We start from the raw sequence: 20,026 nt of genomic DNA, 5'->3' as shown, positions 1-20,026 counted from the left end.
ATGGATTGAATAATGCCGGATAGGGCCGTAACGGTACATGTATTTGTGTCGAACCGTTCGGTACGCGACTTTCGGTTCGGCACGACCCTGTACCGAATTATTGGGCGCAGGATATTATTTTATTTTATTTTATTTTATTTTATTTTGTTTTATTTTAATTCCGTTTTTGCGAGCCGAACCATTTAAAATATCTAGTTCCCCGACGGACAAAATTGAGTGACAGACAGAGTCCCGTAAATCTCCGCTTTCACTTTCTGCAGCGCGTTCTCGCATTTTGACAACATGGCAAGTGAGCCTGACAAACCTGAAGACCCACCCGCAAACAGTCCTCCGTTGGGAACACTTTGGTTTCAGGATAAAATATGAAGATGGAAATAAACAAGTGGACAAGACAAAAGCAGTGTGCCGGCACTGCAGAACAGTGGTCGGGTATGTACTTGGACACATGTCTAACATGCTAATGCATCTAAAGCGACACCACCCGAGTTTGAACGTTAACTGGCATGACTAGAAAAAGCAATCTGGTGCAAACTATGATATCGTCGTTGTTTAAAAAGAAAGAGCGTTTCCCTGACCATCGCGCTAAAGAAATAACCAACGCCATTGGAGTTGAGTAAAATTGTTTAAGCTGCATTTTAGATATAAACATGTTTTGTTTACTGCACTTTAACAAAGTGGGAAAGCTAAGTAAGTTCCTAGTGAAACTGAATCTGAGCAGGCTTTAAAGCTGGCCAGCTGCACTATACTTTTTATTTTAATTGAGTAAAACTGTTATATTTTTCATTCAAAAAATGTGTTAAAAAAAACAGCAGGATTTTATTTTTCACTTTTATATTTCTATTTTCATTCAAACAATGTGAAAAAGCAGGATTTTATATATATTTGTTTCATTCAAAAATTATGTAAAAAGAGTTAACTGCTGTGGTGGTATGTTTTAATAAGGTTACCAATAAGTTAAAGATATTTAATATCTTTAATATTTTTTTCATTACTGTACCGAAAAAACCAAACCGTGACTTGTGTACCGAGGTACGTACCGAACCGAGATTTTTGTGTACTGTTACACCCCTAATGCCGGAGTATCGCTTTAAGTTCACTCATTGCCTTCTACAGCCAGATAGTGGACAAACGCTGAAGCATAATATTTTTGACCTATGATATGGTAGCCTGATAATCATTAAATATGCTCTGTGTGGGAAGCTCTCTCCCACTATTACAGTAATAAGTAATAAGGCGCAGTAAGGCGCAGTAAACCGCTTCAGCTTCCACACTCACTGCTCCTCCTGGTGGATAGACAGACCATTGCAACCGGTTTCTACAAATTAAACTTAGGGGCGTTACCAGTCGGCCCCGTATTCTCTACGTCATTGCGGGGGATCTCATTAGAGCTATGAGCCCGACCAGGTGACGACAGGGGCCTGTCACAGATCGGTCAGGGCTCCACCATGGACCAAACAGAAATTTGAAGTGGCTGCATCAGTATAAGCTTTATCAAAAAGGAAGCCAGTGCAAAGAAGCTAAAACAGGAAAAATGTGATCTCATTTCTTAGTTCTGTCGGTACATGTGCCGCTGCGTTCTGAATTAGCTGGAGAGTTTTTAAAGACTTACTAGAGCTACCTGATAATAGGGAATTACAGTTATCCAACCTAGAGGTAAGAAAAGCGTGGACCAATTTTTCTGCATCTTTTTGGGACAGGATAGGCCTAATTTTCGCAATATTACGCAGATGAAAAAACGCAGTCCATGAGGTTTGTTTTAAATTGGTGTTAAAAGACAAATATTGGTCAAATATTACTCCGAGGTTTCTTACGGTAGTGCAAGAGGCAATGCCATCCAGAGAAACTATATCATCAGATAAAGAGTTTCTGAGGTGTTTGGGGCCAAGAAGAATAACTTCAGTTTTGTCTGAATTTAACATCAGGAAATTGGTGCTCATCCAAGTTTTTATGTCTTTAAGGCAATTATGGAGTTTAGTTAATTGATTGCTTTCTTCTGGCTTCATTGATAAATACAACTGAGTATCATCCGCATAACAATGGAAATTTATAGAGTGATTTCTAATGATGTTACCTAAAGGAAGCATATATAGAGTAAACAGGATTGGTCCGAGCACAGAACCTTGCGGAACTCCAAAACAAACTTTGGTATGTGAGGATGATTCATCATGACCATGAAGGAACTGAAAGCGATCAGATAAATAAAATTTAAACCAGCTTCGTGCAGAGCCTTTCAGGCCAATTAAATGTTCCAGTCGCTGTGGCAGAATTTGATGGTCAATTGTGTCAAATGCCGCAATAAGATCTAATAAAACAAGTACAGAGACGAGTACTTTGTCTGAGGCAATCAGAGGATCATTTGTAATTTTAACTAGTGCTGTCTCAGTGCTATGATGCACTCTAAATCCTGACTGAAATTCCTCAAATAAATTATTATCACGGAGAAAGTCACACAGCTGGTCTGCGACTACTTTCTCAAGAATCTTTGAAAGAAAGGGAAGATTAGAAATTGGTCTATAGTTGGCTAACACCTCTGCATCCAGGGTGGGCTTTTTTATCCATCCATCCATCCATCCATTTTCATCCGCTTATCTTGGGCCAGGTCGTGGCATCCCTTGACATCCCGGACATCCCTCTCCCCGGCAACGCTTTCCAGCTCCTCCTGGGGGACCCCGAGGCGTTCCCAGGCCAGACGAGGTATGTAATCCCTCCAGCGTGTTCTGGGTCTGCCCCGGGGCCTCCTACCAGTGGGACGTGCCCGGGACACCTCCAACGGAAGGCGCTCGGGAGGCATCCTAGTCAGATGCCCGAACCACCTCAACTGACCCCTTTCGACGCGAAGGAGCAGCAGCTCTACACTGAGCTCCCTCCAGATGTCCGAGCTCCTCGCCCTATCTCTAAGGCTGAGCCCAGCCACCCTACGGAGGAAACTCATTTCCACCGCTTGTATCCGGGATCTCATTCTTTCGGTCCCTACCCAGAGTTCATGACCATAGGTGAGGGTTGGGACATAGATGGACCAGTCAATCGAAAGCTTTGCTTTCTGGCTCAGCTCCCTCTTCACCACGATGGACTGGCGCAGCGCCCACATCACTGCAGAAGCCGCACTGACCCACCGATCCACCTCACGCTCCATTCTACCCTCACTCGTGAACAAGATCCCAAGATACTTGAACTCCCTTGCTTGAGGCAGTAACTCTCCCCCAACCCGGACAGGGCAATCCACTGGTTTCCGACAGAGAACCATGGCCTCAGACTTGGAGGTGCTGACTCTCATCCCAACTGCTTCATACTGTTCATATCGCATATCATATCTCATAACTCATATCGCAGCGGTGCCTGGACAGCATGACGTGTGTGGTTGTGCTGCTGTCGTGGTCCTGCCAGATGCCTCCTGCTGCTGCTGCCATCATTAGTCATTAGTCATACTTCTGCTGTTATTATACACATATGACTATTGTCACACTTGTATACTGCCAGATATTAATACATACTTTCAACATATTGTACCGCAGTAGCCAGAACTATAACTATAATATTATTACTTTTAATAATGTTGTTGTAAGCTACTGTCATTACCTGCATCTCTCTCTCTCTCTCTCTCTCTCTCTCTCTCTCTCTCTCTCTCTTTCTCTCTCTCATTGTGTCATGTGGATTACTGTTAATTTGTTATGCTGATCTGTTCTGTACGACATCTATTGCACGTCTGTCCGTCCTGGAAGAGGGATCCCTCCTCAGTTGCTCTTCCTGAGGTTTCTACCGTTTTTTTCCCCCGTTAAAGGTTTTTTTTTGGGGAGTTTTTCCTTATCCGCTGCGAGGGTCATAAGGACAGAGGGATGTCATATGCTGTAAAGCCCTGTGAGGCAAATTGTGATTTGTGATATTGGGCTTTATAAATAAAATTGAATTGAATTGAATTGAATTGTTCCACAGCCAGGACGGAATCCGCGTTGCTCCTCCTGAATCTGAGGTTCGACAATCGGTCTGAGCCTCCTTTCCAGCACCCTGGAGTAAACTTTACCTGGGAGGCTGAGCAGTGTGATACCCCGATAGTTGGAGCACACCCTCCAGTCCCCTTTTTTGAAGATTGGGACTTGGGACCACCACCCTGGTCTGCCACTCTGCAGGCACCATAGCCGACCTCCAAGCAAAACTGAAAAGGCGTGTCAGCCAAGACAGCCCCACAGTGCCCAGAGCCTTCAGCATCTCAGGGCGAATCTCATCCACATCCGGCACGTCACTGGCACAGTGGACATGATGGCCAGGTTCAGGAGGTCATCAAAGTGCTCCTTCCACCGCTCGACGATGTCCCCAGTTCGGGTCAGCAGTTCTCCCTCTCACAGCCTGAGACAAGCCCTGCTTTCCATTCCTGAGTCAGTGCACGGTCTGCCAGAACTTCCTTCAGGCCAACCGAAAGTCCTTCTCCATAGCCTCCCCGAACTCCTCCCACACCTGGGTTTTTGCTTCAGCGACCACCACAGCTGCAGCCCTTCTGGCCAACCGGTACCTGTCTGCTGCTTCAGGAGACCCCTGGGCCAGCCAGACTCGAAAGGCCTCCTTCTTCAGCCTGACAGCCTCCCTCATTGTTGTGAACCTCACAGCTCCCAGGTTCACAGGGACACTCAAACCCCTCCACCACGTTAAGATGACGATTCTTGGAGGAGCTTTTTTAGAAGAGGTTTATTTACAGCTACATTAAATGATTGTGGTTTATATATTGGTCATGTCTAATAGGTGAGTGTTAGCTAAAGGTAAAATTTCCTTAAGTAGCCTAGTTGGAATGGGGTCTAAGAGAGATGTTGATGATTTAGATGAAGAAATCATTGGGGTCAATTGTTGAAGAGAAATCGGGGAGAAGCTACCTAAATATATATTAGGTCTTACAGCTGTGTTTGAGGGCTGATTGGTTCCGTTCGAGGTCATGAATTTTGCATCTAATAGTTTTTGTCATTAAAAAGCTCATAAAGTCATTACTGCTAAGGGCTAAAGGAATACAAGGCTCAATAGAGCTGTGACACTCTGTCAGCCTGGCTACAGTGCCGAAAAGAAACCTGGGGTTGTTCTTATTTTCTTCTGTTAATGCTGAGTAATCATTTGCTCTGGCATTGCGAAGGGCCCTCTTATACGCTTTGAGACTGTCTTCCCAGATTAAATGAGATTCTTCCAGTTTGGTTAATCGCCAGTTCCTTTCAAATTTTTGCGATATTTGTTTTAATTTTTGACCAGACTGTCAATGCCTCATTTGTGACTCCAGATGGAGAATTTAGCACCAACAATAGGTATGAGCTGACAAACACCAGCCTTGCCACTCATTAATAGTGATAATAATTTATATTCTGCCACCTGTTTGGGCAGTAAGTGCACTGATCTTTGTCACGGTCTTGAAATAGAAATGGATTCACCTTTGTCTCATTGCTGGTTTAAAGGTCAAGGCTGATAATGATATGAATAATAATAACATTTAATGTTGGTCTCTTTAAGGTTAAAGCAGAGCTGAAGGAGAAAGAACAAGATCTGCAGGACTTGACTGTCTTACTACGTTCTGTTCAAACTGAGAGAGACCAGGCAGTACAGGTGAGAATACATCCACCTCACACCATGCAGACAAATAGAACCATAGGTTCTGTTCAAACTGAGACAGACCAGGTTGTAGGTGAGAATACATCCACATCACATTGTGCAGACAAATAGAACCAAAGCAAAACAGAGCACATAACTTGTCACCTACCAGACAAGCTTGCTGACCTGTATGGAAACAGCCCACTCATCATTACTCCTCAACATTTAGTGGGTCTGTACATAGACTTTGATTAATTGTGTAGTGAACTGACTGTCTTGTTTTCACACCTGCACACCAACACAAACACAGAAAATCTCTGACCTTGTATTGCACACAGTCGCACAGCATAAGCAGGACTGGGGGTGGAGTATAGTCATCTTGTTGAGTTTCTGGTTGTCGATGCATCATTCCTCTATGTGTACTCCCTACTGATGTACAGTAACACATCTGGTAATGGCTTATCTGAGTCTAAAGAAAAATAAAAGCTAGTTAGCAAACCAAGGCTGTAAAGTGCTCCAGCTCAGTGGCATAAATCTCCAAAAATTATGTTACCCCTCAATTTGAAAAATCGACTTTACCTATCACATTTTCACCTTCAGAAGGCTTTTTTTTAATGACTGTCACTCTGATGGTGATAGCAGCTCAGAGATCCTCAGGGTTGTAATCACTGTAATGTACATAGGTGCCTGAGTGATGGAGCGAGAGGAGCAGCTCTAACTCTACTATTAGACTTTGGCAAATAAACATGTTTTTTACATCACCACTTTTTGATCTTGCAACATTCCTCTCTCTAAACATTCAAGCTAGTTTGGATCAAAAGAGTTCTCTCTGGCTGTTTCATAGGTAGTTTATGAATAAAAATGACATTTCCCATCCTAACTAAAGAAGTTTTCTTGTATTATGTCTCCCTGCCAGCAATAGCTGTGGCTAGAGGCATTATGTTTTTGGGTTGTCAGCCCATACGTAAGTACGTCCCATTCTTGTGAAAGTGATATCTCAAAAACGCGTACATTTATGAACACTAACATTCGCTTGAACTCAACGATGAAGTTTTTAGATTTTGGTGGTCACAGGTTAGAGGTCAAGGTCAGTGTGACCTTGCATCCATCTCATTCTCATGAACAGAATGTGTCAAAAACAGCTTGAGGGATGAGAGTAGGTGTTTCTGCAATCATCTGGAAAGTTCAAGGATGAGACCGATCACGGAGTTCTTTCTTAATGCACGTTTATTACGAGCTCGGATCAACAATGGCTACATGCAGAAGCTATGTGATGATGTGAACAGAGAGAGACACAGCTTATATACTAGGATAGTAGTATGAGTGATGTTACCTAAATGGTACTTTGCCAAATTTAAGTTGGCCTTGGGCCAACTAAAATTAGTCTGATTTGTCCATCTAGTACTTCTGATGCCATGACAGCTGTCCTGACAGAACATGGTCCTCAGGGGGTCTTGACCAAGTAGCCACTGGTCAGTGAGGATGTAAAAATACATACTAACAAGGGAATTACTTCAAATTTGGCACAAACATCCAGTTGGATTCAAAGATGAACTGATTAGATTTTGGTGGTCATAGGTCAAAGATCAATGTCAGTGTCACTTCATCTTTCTCATTCTCATGAACACGGTATCTCAAGAATACCTTTAGGGAAATTCTTAAAATTTGGCACAAACATCCATTTGGACTAAAGAATAAACTGACAAGAATTTTGTGGTCAAAGTTCAAGGTCACTGTGATCTCACAATACATGTTTTTGGCCACAACTCAAAAATTCATATGCTAATTACGGCGAAACTTCACACAAATGTCTAATAGGATAAAATGATGAAGTGATGGCATTTTATATCCAAAAGGCCAAAGGTAAACTTCATTTTAATATCATAATATTGACATTTGATCAGATACTGAATTGGTGACACTCATCTTGGACCTTGAAACTGTGCTGATTGTATAGATCCTCTGTCTGTGGGGGGGTTACATTTGAATGGACAATAAGCCACACAGCAGTGAGATTTATTCCTGATCAGTGTTTTTGTTAGTTTCAGTTTTCCATCTCCACCAAAGAGCAATAACTAGCCACTTCCCTAGACTTTGTCTCAGAGTCCCAAACAGGTGTCTGTGTCTGTCACACAGTCTGAATAAAGGCCCAGGCACACCAAACCAGTTTCAGAGAATTAGCGGCAACGAAAGCCCCCTGCTGCGTCACCTGACATTACTGTGTCTTGGCCAAAAAGCTGCACATTAACACACTGCAAGGACTACAGCCCCTCTTGTACCCCCTCTTTTAAGTATAGCTAGCCACCCATTATGATCTATGGTATGTATTGGAATATACTCTTTCCTGTGCATCACTTCATTGCAGTGCAGGCCTACATGTGTTCCTTCAAATAAGAATGGTAACACTTTAGATTACAACCTGCAATTCTTCCCAACTGAAAGTGTAATTATTTGTACATTCTAACAGTGTACCAGTACAGTACGTACCGATACGGGATGTCAGTTTCAGTTACTTTTGCTTTTGACAGCCTGACAGCCATTAACTGGTGACTAAATCGTTCACTTTTAAGAGTAAAAAAGAAAGACATGACCAAATGACATAAAACACAAGAGGCATTGGGGCTCAACATGAACGCTTGCCTCTTTGTTTAGGCCAGTGAAATGCCTTATATATTTTTCGGATCGGGCAGGTGAAACATTAATGTGATATCTAATGTCACATTATCTGAAACCACGTGCTGCTGAAGTGGAGCTTTTCCAGCTGAGCTGCGTGCAAGAATGTGTGAATTAATGAGAAACATCTGACAAACTGGACATCGTAGAAGTTAACTCTGGGGTCCACCACGTCATATAGGACATAATCTTACAAACGTTAATATCTCTGGACCGCTGCATTGACTTTTTGCCAGAAGCTAACATTAACTAAGTGTCATGCTGTTCCAACAAGGGCTCTGGTGCAATTGTATCCCTTTCAGAAGCCTTTTAATCCAGCCTTGAACTGCTGTTAACCGATTAACAGTTAACCATTGACATCCCTAGTACCGATACATAATGTAGGAACAATGTAACAGGATGTGAAGTTTGGGGAGAAGGAGGTAACAGTCTGGCAACTTAAGAGAATTTGTGCTGAAGGTATTTTTTTAACTAATGGGTAACTACTCTGATATTACGGGATGTAGTACAGTGGTGCATTGCTTAGCACTGTCGCCTCACAGCAAAAGGATTCCAAGTTAGAATCCGCCAGCAGGCTGGCTCTTCTATCCTTCTGGCCCTTCCCCCTGTGTCAGTGTTGATTTTCTACAGGTTCTCCAGCTTCCTCCCACAGTCCAAAGACATGCAGGTTAAGCCTAGTTCACATTACATGATTTTCACCACGATTTTGACGTTGCAGAGGATCTTGAGAGCCACCTTCAGCCACGACGAGTCCTCATGTGTGAACAAGCCTACCAGCAAGTCACCCCCTCGTCTGTGACTGGATATCTGGCATGCTAGAAAACTGGGGAAGTGTGACACGACTGACAAAGAGCATCAGCCAATGAGAGGCGGGATACGTCCCACGTCGGCACGCAGGAGGACAGAAGAAATGTGAGGAGGACAGGTGCCAGGTCCGCTTATTAGCCGTGACTTTGGGCTTGTTTTTTTGTAAAGTCGCTTACAAATATTGGTAGTCATGCGTTGCATTTTTTTGGGCTTGTTTCTAAAGTGTAGTTGCTTATTTGGACTTGCTCTCTAAACATTGCCTTTCTCTATATATATCCGTCGCTTCTTTTGGGCTTATTTCCATAGCCCTGGTTGCTTGTTTTTCTCTCAAGATCTGGCAACACTGGCAAGCCAGCAAGCCGGCAAGCAACAACAACAATGGTGGTGTCCACAGGATCACGGGGAGCGCATTGTGTTTGGACCCAGGCCCTGAAGGCAGATCTGATTCAACACTGGGAAGAATATCCATGCCTTTACGATGTGTCGTCTCCAAGTTAAAAAACGTAGTTTGGTGTCGTCACCGCATTATCTGGGGCACTGTCGGCGAGGGCTCGGTGGAGAAATCTTGTGGTGTGCACACACAGGTTGTAACGCAGTTGGCGAGACTCCTTGACAGAAACACACGTCGCCAGGTATGAACACTCAAAAGATTATGATAGTCTCTGCGACAAAATCAGGGTGAAAATTGTGTAATGTGAACTTGACACGTTTCAGAAGAAAAGACTCAGATGCAGAGAAAAGAAACCCAGGACAAAAAAAATGCAGAAAGTCAAAGTTCTTTACTCAAAAATTCAAGCAGAATCCAAAGGAAGGCAATTCCAAGAGTAACATTCCAAAAGTCTTCAAAGTCCAAAAAAACAGGCAAACAAAACTAGATCCACAGGGCTGGAAAGCATGAACACTGGGAGACAATGGTAATCTGGCAGAGGGCTGGTGAAAACACATGGTATATACTGTATACACAGGTGAAGGTGATTACAAATCAGTAACAGGTGAGTGATCAAAAGGCGGGAAAAGAACAAAGACAGGAAGTAAAACTAGACATCAACCAAAAACAACAGGATTTCAAAATAAAACAGGAATTTAACACAAACACACTAACAGCTAAAGAGAACATTACAGAACTAGGCTTTAGGTGTGAATGAAAGTGTGAATGGTTGTCTCTTCATGTGTCAGCCCTGTGATAGTCTGGTGATCTGTCCAGGGTGTACCTGCCTCCCGCCCAATGTCAGCTGGGATAGGCTCCTGCCCTGCCTCGCGACCCTGTACCAGGATAAGCAATTACAGATGTTGATGGTGAAGATGATGATGGTGATGATAATGATGATTTATTTCAAAATAAATCTACGTACTTACACTGGAGGGGTACAGATGGTTATAAAAATCGCATTCGGCATAGTTCTTAAATTATTTAAAAAAATATATATATATATTTATGATGAAATAGAGTGGCCAAGACCAAAATAGTGACCATTGCTCCTCTTCTGAGAATTTGGCTTTCCCCTGCCTGGCTTAACACTGCTGCCTATGGCCATGTGTGAATCTGTCCTAAAACCACCCTAAACGTTCGTTTTCAAAGCCATGAAACTCACCGAGTGGTCAGTGGTGTTCGTTGATGTTGTGACATAAAAATCGTAGCAAACTGTCGTTTTCGTGATGATTTATTTGACCCCATTGGTTTTCTATAGAAGCCTCATTGTCCGTTGGTAGTAATCCGCCGCCGGAAATGGAAAGGGGGTTGTTTACATCAAGGCTGTAGTTGTAGTCTTTTAGCTCAGTGAAAGTGCCAGCTCGACAGTGCTTTGTGCGCTCCTGGAGGAAGAACGAGAATAAACAAAAAAGTTTTGTAATAAGTTTAAACAACTGCATAAAGGATTTTGAAAGGTGGATTCTGGATGATGACGCATTTGAAATTGATTTTGATGGCTGTGGTTACCGATTAGAACCGGAGTTTACCGAGGAGGAACTTCGTCAAAGAGAGATGGAGATGGAGATGGAGGCCAGGGCTGCAGAGCCGTCTGAAGCCCAGAGCGGCTCAGCTGAAGCCGGAGCTGTCCTCAGAGTCACTGGCACTTGGTGGTGTTTCTGTGGAAAGTGCAGACAGATGCCCACAGAGGAAGAGAGTAGGTGCTGTGCCGAATGGGACCTCATAGTCACTGCGGAGATGGCAAATCTGAATGTCTGCATTGACGAGACTGATGTGTCACCGGCCTGTATCACGGACAGCAGTGTTTGCCAGCTGATAAATAGACCTGTTCTGGAGACTTTTTTTTACGTCCCTAAAATAAACTGGAAAAAGCATCCCACACCCGAGGGATTGAATGGGCAGCTGTCGGAGAGGTAGGCTATATAACCTTTTTGCTCTTTGATGTAATGAATTTCAATTTCAGAAGTCCGTCCAAGTCATAGCATATGTTTGGGCTAAATACACATAGGCTACATAGGCTAGGCTATAGCAGCAGCCCCTTGAAAACAAACATTCTGTTATTCCCTGCTACCTTGTCATCACTGTTTACTGATGCAGAATCTATGCAATATCCATGTTACTTTCAGACAATACCAACTGGTGGCATATAGAGCTTTCTTATTACTTCTTCCCTGGGGGGTCTTTGCTTACTGGCAATGTTTGTAGGCTGCTGAATATGCAGTGTCTTCTCGGTTTTTTCCTCCCCTCTCTCCAACACATGTTCCACCAGGTGGTTGGTGAAGTACTGACTTGTAGGCTCATAGATTTTCTTTGCCACCCATTCCTTGCTCTGTTTAGTCAATGACAGACTGAATCTTGGAGTCCCTGTAAACAGAGAACATTAGTTATTTATTATTACATTAACAGAATTGGAAAAAGTATTAAAGGTCCACTTTTACAATCTCTCACAATACCTTGTGAAGTCACTGCCTGCTCTCTGCCTATATTGTAGTTGTTGTCCAGGATGGCTAGTTGTGTTCGGGCTACCATGGTATTGTAACCAAAATGCAGTTGTTTAGGCAAATACTTCAGCATAACATTGTGGTACACCTCCAAAGAACCTGTAAATGAAAGTCATTTATTAGATAGTGAGAGCTATTACCTAGGTGAACAAAGCCTTGTAACAATAACATGTCTAACATGCTTGTGTGATTTTGCATAGATGTGCTTCATAAGGCTATGTACCAGTATGTTTAAAGTGAGTCATCTGCTCAAGGTCTTTCAGAAGTCTTTTATCTTTGACAATTGACTGTAGACCCTTGACCGCTTTGGAATCTGGGTGGAGCCATTGCTTCTGCTTTTCCTCATCTGGGCTTAGGGCAGGGTGAGGGCATGCTCACTTTTTGCCGTCTTGCTCTCATGTGTGCTCCCCACAGATGTGGTGTAGTAGTGAGGTCCACCATTATTTCAGTTCCTACAGAAAAGATTATATTTTAAGATTACATGTAAGACTGTCAGATTGTCTTGTGACTGCATTTTGGTGTTTATATGTTATCTATGCATATCTTCCATGCCGTCAATATACTGGGGTAATTACCTCTGCACTCCCACCGCAAGATGAGCATGCGAACCAAAAATGATTGAGGATCGAGCAAAGCCAGCCCCGCAGATCCTGGTTGTCCCTTTTTTTGGCGAATAATACAAGTTTCTTTTTCATGCCTGTGTACAATCAGAACGAAACACAGACATAGGTTTAAGAAATGCAGGTCCGGAGCCTTTGTGCTCCACTGTCTCTCAGGTTAACTTGTATTGCAGCGGTGCCTGGATAGTGTGACGTGTGTGGTTGTGCTGCTGCCGTGGTCCTGCCAGATGCCTCCTGCTGCTGCTGTTATCAATAGTCATACTTCTACTGTTATTATACACATATGATTATTGTCACACATGTATACTATCAGATATTAATAAATTATTATTAATTATAATATTATTACTTTCATTAATGTTGTTGTAAGCTACTGTCATTACCGTCTGTCCTGCATCTCTCTCTGTCTCTGTCTCTCTCTCTCTCTGTCTCATTGTGTCATACAGTTTACTGTTAATTTATTATGTTGATCTGTTCTGTACGACATCTATTGCTCGTCTGTCCTTCCTGAAAGAGGGATCCCTCCTCAGTTGCTCTTCCTGGGGTTTTTTTTGGGGAGTTTTTCCTTATCTGCTGTGAGTGTCCCTCTGGATGTCGTATGCTGTAAAGCCCTGTGAGGCAAATTGTGATTTGTGATATTGGGCTTTATAAATAAAATTGATTGATTGATTGATTGATTGATTGATTGATTGATTGATTGATTGATTGAAGTGTGTGTGTGGCAAATATAAAGGCTCTCCTTCCCAGTGCAACGTGCTGTCCTAATGTAAGGAAGTTTTAGCACAGGTCAGCAAAATATTTACAAAAAAGTGAGGTTTTTAATCTTGATTTGACAATGGTAATTGTGTCAGCCACAATACAAATTGGTTTGATAAAACTAATTACCTTCTGAAACATGCCAAGGATCGAATTCGTGGTGGATATTTTGGAATTTCTCCCTCATTATTTTTCTTATTGATGGGGCCCGGTCTGTGGGGATGAGGTCTGTGTCCAGTCCTTCAGTAAAGACGAGCTTGTTTAGACCCCTCCTAAAACCTTGGGACTCCATGGCGACTGAACTGCTAGCTTCACTGCTAGCTTGACCTACACATTGAAAAGAGAGAAGAATAAGGAATGAGCAGTAGATTTCTACATGGCTTAATGCTCAACCCAATCCTCTTTGATCCTACAAGGTACGGGAAAACAAATTCTGGATTATGTTTTTCCATCGACTTCAGTCGACCAGTATGGTTTTATAACTAGAACAACAAAAATATTTTAGGCCTACCTGTAACAATTCAAAATGAATGACTTCTTCAGGAGAGTCAAGCTGAAATGAATATGTTGAATACTTGCAGCTGTAGCCTGGAAAATGTAATAGGGCAAAGTGTTAGTGTGATATTCCTCTTTACTACACAGGAATTCACTTCTAACATACATTGTAATAATCTATGCTTTCATGTCATTGTATTACAAGAAAAAAAAAATTACCATGAAACAGAAAAACACAAAAAAGACCTGGCATCCTCACATATCTCAGTTGACTTGCCTTCAGCCTTTTCTTTCAAAAGCCACCTCATGAGGTTTTGTTGATGGTCCTTGTATGTAAAATGTATTACAGGAATGAGGTTGTCTGACTGAATGGAATAGTATTGCGATTTCTTGATGAGTTGTAGGTTTAGCAGTCTGGCCCACTCATGTACTTCTGTAAATGTAGTTCCAGTGAAGTGTTACAGCAGATACGAGCAGGTTATTCTGCCCCATTTCTCTTGCATCAGGACATGATGCCCACTTGTCATGATGATTGTTCATACATGTCCATTCCACCTTTATTTGGCTGCCAGATGTTATGATTCTTTTGTCAGAGATGGGTACACCACACTTATGACAGGTTCTGAACAGTCTCATGAGGCTCAACTCGTTCACAATCCATTTTCTTTCATCACAGTTTCTGAGTGACTTGACATTGAATTGGAGGTGGTACTTGACGCTGACTGCTGACTGAGGCTAAAGCTCATGTCTTTTGGGTCGTCCTCCATGACTGAAGACATGCTGCCATCCATTTCAGACATCTCAGTTGGATAATTGTCTGGCTGTTGAACATTTGAATTTAACAACAACAACAACAACAACAACAACAACCACCACAACAGCAACAACAACCTCCTCAGTTGCTCTTCCTGAGGTTTCTACCATTTTTTTCCCCCGTTAGAGTTTTTTTGGGGGGAGTTTTTCCTTATCCGCTGTGAGGGTCCTAAGGACAGAGGGATGTCGTATGCTGTAAAGCCCTGTGAGGCAAATTGTGATTTGTGATATTGGGCTTTATAAATAAAATTGAATTGAAATTGAACAACAACAACAACATTAACTAGAAAATTCATTTCCTGCGGAAAAATTGGTGGATGCTGAATGCTGAAATGAAAGAAAATGTTGAAAATACAAAAATATCGAACATATTGACAGAAACCTCTGAGCTGAATGTTTTGACATTTGAATGGTTTATGTAGCAAAAGGTATGTAGAAGTAGTAAGTAATCAAAAAATGTACAGGATAAATAGTAGAAGCAGTACCACTACTACTAGTAGAAGTAGCAATGTGTTTGATATATTTCTGCATTTTCAGCATTTCAGAACTCTCCTTCATTTCAGCATTCAGCATCCATGCGCATTTTCCGCAGGAAATGCATTTTCTAGTTGTATCATAAGTACTGAAAAGTACAGAAATAGCTTGCACTTAGGGATGGTGTCTCCCATATGGCAGGGAAGGCAAGGTAACTGCCAGATAAGGATTTCTTTGATGATTTTGTGGATTGGTAAGGCTGTGGCTGTGGACTGATAAGGAGCCAACACAAACTGACGTCACTGGAGGAGGAAGGCCTGTCCTTGACAGGAGTTGACTGTAGAGCTTTCAAAATAGAAGGTTCTGCCTCACCAACAGCCTGTAACACAATTAAGTCACAAAACTTTAATATCTCATCAATATTACTAATCAACTGGTGATGTTGTTTTGGTGATAATGAAAGTCTATGTGCAATGTTGCTAAATCTGGAGTTCATAAATCAAATGACAATGACAGTGCCAATTCAACGTTGAATAAGGCTACTGAAACATTGTTGTTACACTTTTCCTGGGTGATCTAACAGGGAATTATAACAGAAATTCATTGTCAAGATAGGTGGCCCCTACCTGGACACTGCCAGGTTAGAATGTGTTTACTCACACATACAGTGAAGTACTTCACTGGCTTACCCCCACCCAGGAGTCCTGTCAGCTTGATGGCTACACTATCACCACATTCATTGTGTGACGTTGTGAATAAAAACGCTATTGTGGGTCAATGAAGTGTAGTCTAACTTCCTGTTAAAGTTATGTGATGAAGTAGCTGGACCTACTTATCAAGCAGCAACAATACAACAGCTATTTTGGATCCGTTCGAGTCAGATGTAGAAAGTCTAGACAGTGCAATGCACAAACACGGTGGTCAGCTTCCCGGGGAACATTTATAGGTGTGTCCAAACCAAGGAATAAAAGCCATGATTTTAGTCTCTCGGGGTCTTGGAAGGGAAGTCTTCGGAGGAATTTTCCTGCAGTCGCTGACCACACAAAACTTGCCCATTATTACTCGCTTGTAAACAACCTTCGCAGTACGATGCCTTTGGACACAACGCCAACCTTCTTCTTTTGCTTCTTTTATGTGTTCCATTACATTGCAATGGTTTCCTGCCAGTTGGCAGCACCCACGTAAAGGAGCATTATCGCCATCAAGTGGGCTGGAGTGTATAACACTTCAAGGTCAAATGAACAGTCAAGCAGAAGTTTACACACGGGTGTGAGGCAGCTGAAAAAATAGTTCCACAATCGAGATGTATAGCGAAAACACGGATGGAAACCACAGTTTGCTACGATTTTTATGTCAAAACATCAACGAACACCACTGACCACTCTGTGAGTTTCATGGCTTTGAAAATAAATGTTTAGGGTGGTTTTAGGACAGATTTACACATTGCCATAGGCAGCAGTGTTAAGCCAGGCAGGGGAAAGCCAAATTCTCAGAAGAGGAGCAATGGTCACTATTTTGGTCTTAGCCACTCTATTTCATCATAAACAACCCAGAAATGGGGCTCAAAGTGCAAAATACCGGACTTCTCCTTTAAGCCTCTCCAGCACACACACTCTTTGCTAGATTGTTCTTCACCCACATGCAAGACTTTCCAGCACTCCCTACCTACCTGATCGCCAGTTTCCGACCCTGCCTGCCTCTGACCTGCCTACATTGTCTGTTTCCCGGTAAACTCACCAGCCTTCTGTCCCCGACCACAAGTTCTGCCTTAGCGTCTCTGGTTTCCGTCTGCCTGTGGCTGTGTGGTGTTTTCCTGCGACAACGTTTCAGTGTGAGTGTTCCCACTTGCTTGCCAGTTGCCTGCTGCAGCTTAGAGATTATCTGTGAGATGCCACACGCTGCCTTGTGTGCATGTTCTCCTTTCACCTACCTGTCGGCTCCTTGATCTGTCGCCTGGCTTCTACTTCCCTGCTGCTCATCCCTCGTTGGCTCTGCTGCTTCGCTGGGCTGCTCTTCTGGTTCTGGCCCCCTTGCCTTCTCAGCCACGCTATCAGTTAGCCCCTTTTTTATTACCTCTGCCAGCTAGCGGACTGAACTGTTTGGGTCCAAGGACTCATGTCCTTGTTCTTGTCCTTGTGTTTGGTCCGGTTCGTTCCCTGGCCACTGAACCTAGAGATGATGTGTGGGCTCTGAGCCCCGAGACTAAACTGTTACCTTAATATCTTTATTAGCTCAAGTTCCTCTTTACTCTGTGCATAAATAAAGGTCATTACTAAACGTCGCTCTGTGCCTGTGTGCTGCATCTGAGTCCAACACATACCCCTTACAGGTTACATTATACTTAAAAGTTAACTCATATCTTCTAACAGTAAACTAACTTCAAACTAAATCAGCTGGTATCCAAAACAGAGCAGACCTACTGCCAAAACCATAGGCCATATATACTAGTCCATACCTGGGGATGTGTTATGTATAGAGGAATAAGAAATCAAAAACAGTATATTAGAGGAGATGCAAAATGAGAGGATGGAGCATAGTTTTGGCTGATGGCACGGAGGCACGCGCATGCACGGGGCCGTGCGTGGGCACACAGGTACACACATACACACACAACACGGAGAAAGAATAAAATAAACAGTGCAAAGTGCACAGCGCAATGTTTAGTTTGTAATGTTTGTAGGCTAATCAGTCAGTAAAGTGAAAATACGTAATGGCTGGCTCGCACACACAGACACAGATGCACGTTCGTTCAGTAAAATAATTACCTTAGTCTTCAGCAAGAGGGGCAAGTATGGGGTAGGCATATGCATTCTCTTTCCACCACTTGAGTGGACTGCTGCTGAGTGGGATAGGGGCACAAATGTACGAGAATATCTCCATTTCAATCCCTCTGTTGGACTGCACTGTCTCAAGAGCAGTGTAGGAGTCTCCTAAGAGATCCTCCAGCGCTGTCTTTTTTGGTGGAGGAGGCTGTGTCATGTCCTGCATCAGCCCTGCTCCCTGTACTGGCTCTACCAGGTTCTGCTCTACTCCCTGCGCTGTCTCACTCTCTACCGGGTTCTGCTCTGCTCCCTGCGCTGTCTCTCTCTCTACCAGGTTCTGCTCTGCCACTGCCCCTTGTGTTGAAGCACTTGCTCTCCTTGCATCTCTTTCATCAGTGGCACTGGTCTAAAGACAAAATAGGAGTAGAAAAACTAGCTCAAACATTTTTCTGTCTTTCAATCCCTTTCTTTTCATCCCTCTCTCTCTGACATTTCACACACACACACACACACACACACACACACACACACACACACACACGACATTTTAATGACTCATTTAAAAAAATACTGAAACATATCTGAGAAATAAGATTACAGGCTTTACAGATACACACACGCACACAGACACTGCCTTTTTCTCAATTAAAGTAATTAGCCTACCGGAATGTAGGCCTGCAGCTTTCTCGCGTATCCGGTCATAGACAGCCTCTCATTGCTCAACCTCTAGACGGGATAGGGTTCTGAATCGTGGGTCTAGCGCTGTGCTCTCCTCTGTGTACACATATTCTGAATTTGATGCCTCTAACATATCCCCAAAAAGTTGGGACAGGAGAAACAAAAGACTGAGATAGTTGTGGAATGCTCAAAAAACTACTGTTTGGAATATTTCTCAGGCAAACAGATTATTTGCTAACAGATTTAAGTATTATGACTGGGTATAAAAGGAGTTTTCTCGAAAGGCTCAAACGTCTAGCCAGTCAAATAATAATTCTCTCCCTGCTATGATGATCTCAGTACTGGGGACACATGCTGTAGCTTTCTGTTTAATGGGAGTTTTTTAAAAAAAATATCTGCAGGTGATGTTTTTCATAATGTGAAATAATGTCTCATAATTATGAGATGATATGGATCATTCAGTAACTCTGGTTAGATTTTACTTTTATCATCCTCATCAGGGTTAACTATCGTGTTACAGACTAACCCCCATACATCACATATATATCACATGGGGGTGTTACATTTACAATCTAGCTGATGCCCTTAACTTCTCTTAACAGAGCCTTCTGAGCTGTCCTTTTTTGGCCCTTGGCCTTTTCCTCAAGCGTACTGAGAGGCATGGTTGCCTTTCAGTCTGGATCAGTGCCCAACATACCAGCCTCCGTGAGCCTCACTGGCACAGAGAGAAAAAAACTTATCGTGTTCCTGTCCATTTAAACCTTCTCAAGTGACTCTAAAAAAGCACTTAAGCTAAATGCCTGGAACAAGGCTCAGTCTGCCTGGAATAGGCTCAGTCCTTGTTAAGTCTAGCAAAACATGATAAATATATTGACTTATTATTCAAAGACTTTAATAATATTCATAATAAATTAATTTTTATAGCATGCAAAACAAATGTTCCAAAGACCTTCACAAGACAATAAAAGGCATAATAAAACAGAAAACCTAAAGCAACTAGTCATCACCAAGGTCAACCTTCCAAAACCAATTTATAAAAGTGGGTTTTTAAATGTTTTTAAAAGCATCAACAGACTAAGCTGATCTATTGTGAGGGGGGGAGATTGTTCTAAAGTCTGGGTGCTAGGACAGCAAAAGAGCAGCTGCCTTAGTCTTGCATTTGATATGCAGAATGACCAACAGATTTTGGCGTGATGACCTAAGTGGCTGCACAGTAGTTTACAGATTTAGTAGTTCAGAATTGTAGGCAGGAACCAGGCCATAAGGTACCTTATAAGTGATTAAAAGAATCTTAAAATCAATTCTGAACTTCACTGGCAGCTATCGCAGCAAGGCTAAAATAGGAGTAATGTGAGATCTATGAGCAGTCCTTAATTTCGTTCTTTCATGTACCCTATGCAGGAATGACAATAAAATGGACCTTGACCTTGACACATTCTAAATTAAAAGCTGATTGTAACAGTC

The 20,026-nt window shown here is 42.6% G+C and overlaps 1 protein-coding gene across 8 annotated transcripts in view; it reads left to right on the top strand.

Annotated features, from left to right (window-relative positions):
- The window catches only part of ccdc57 (coiled-coil domain containing 57), a 148,179-nt gene that overhangs the window by 76,194 nt on the left and 51,959 nt on the right, over positions 1 to 20,026 (top strand). For all 8 annotated transcript variants that reach the window (XR_007448177.1, XM_049563881.1, XM_049563882.1 and 5 more), the window contains one exon: positions 5,479 to 5,571. Coding sequence is in view for 7 of the 8 variants with exons in the window: in XM_049563881.1 (XP_049419838.1) it covers positions 5,479 to 5,571 (93 nt within the window). In the remaining variant the exon portion in view is untranslated. The remainder of the gene's footprint in view (positions 1 to 5,478; positions 5,572 to 20,026) is intronic.

Source organism: Epinephelus fuscoguttatus, linkage group LG20, assembly GCF_011397635.1.
Source record: "Epinephelus fuscoguttatus linkage group LG20, E.fuscoguttatus.final_Chr_v1".
In the NCBI taxonomy this organism is placed as follows: domain Eukaryota; kingdom Metazoa; phylum Chordata; class Actinopteri; order Perciformes; family Serranidae; genus Epinephelus; species Epinephelus fuscoguttatus.
The sequence above is the reverse complement of the archived record's forward strand: the minus strand, read 5'-3'. Positions and strand labels throughout refer to the sequence as shown.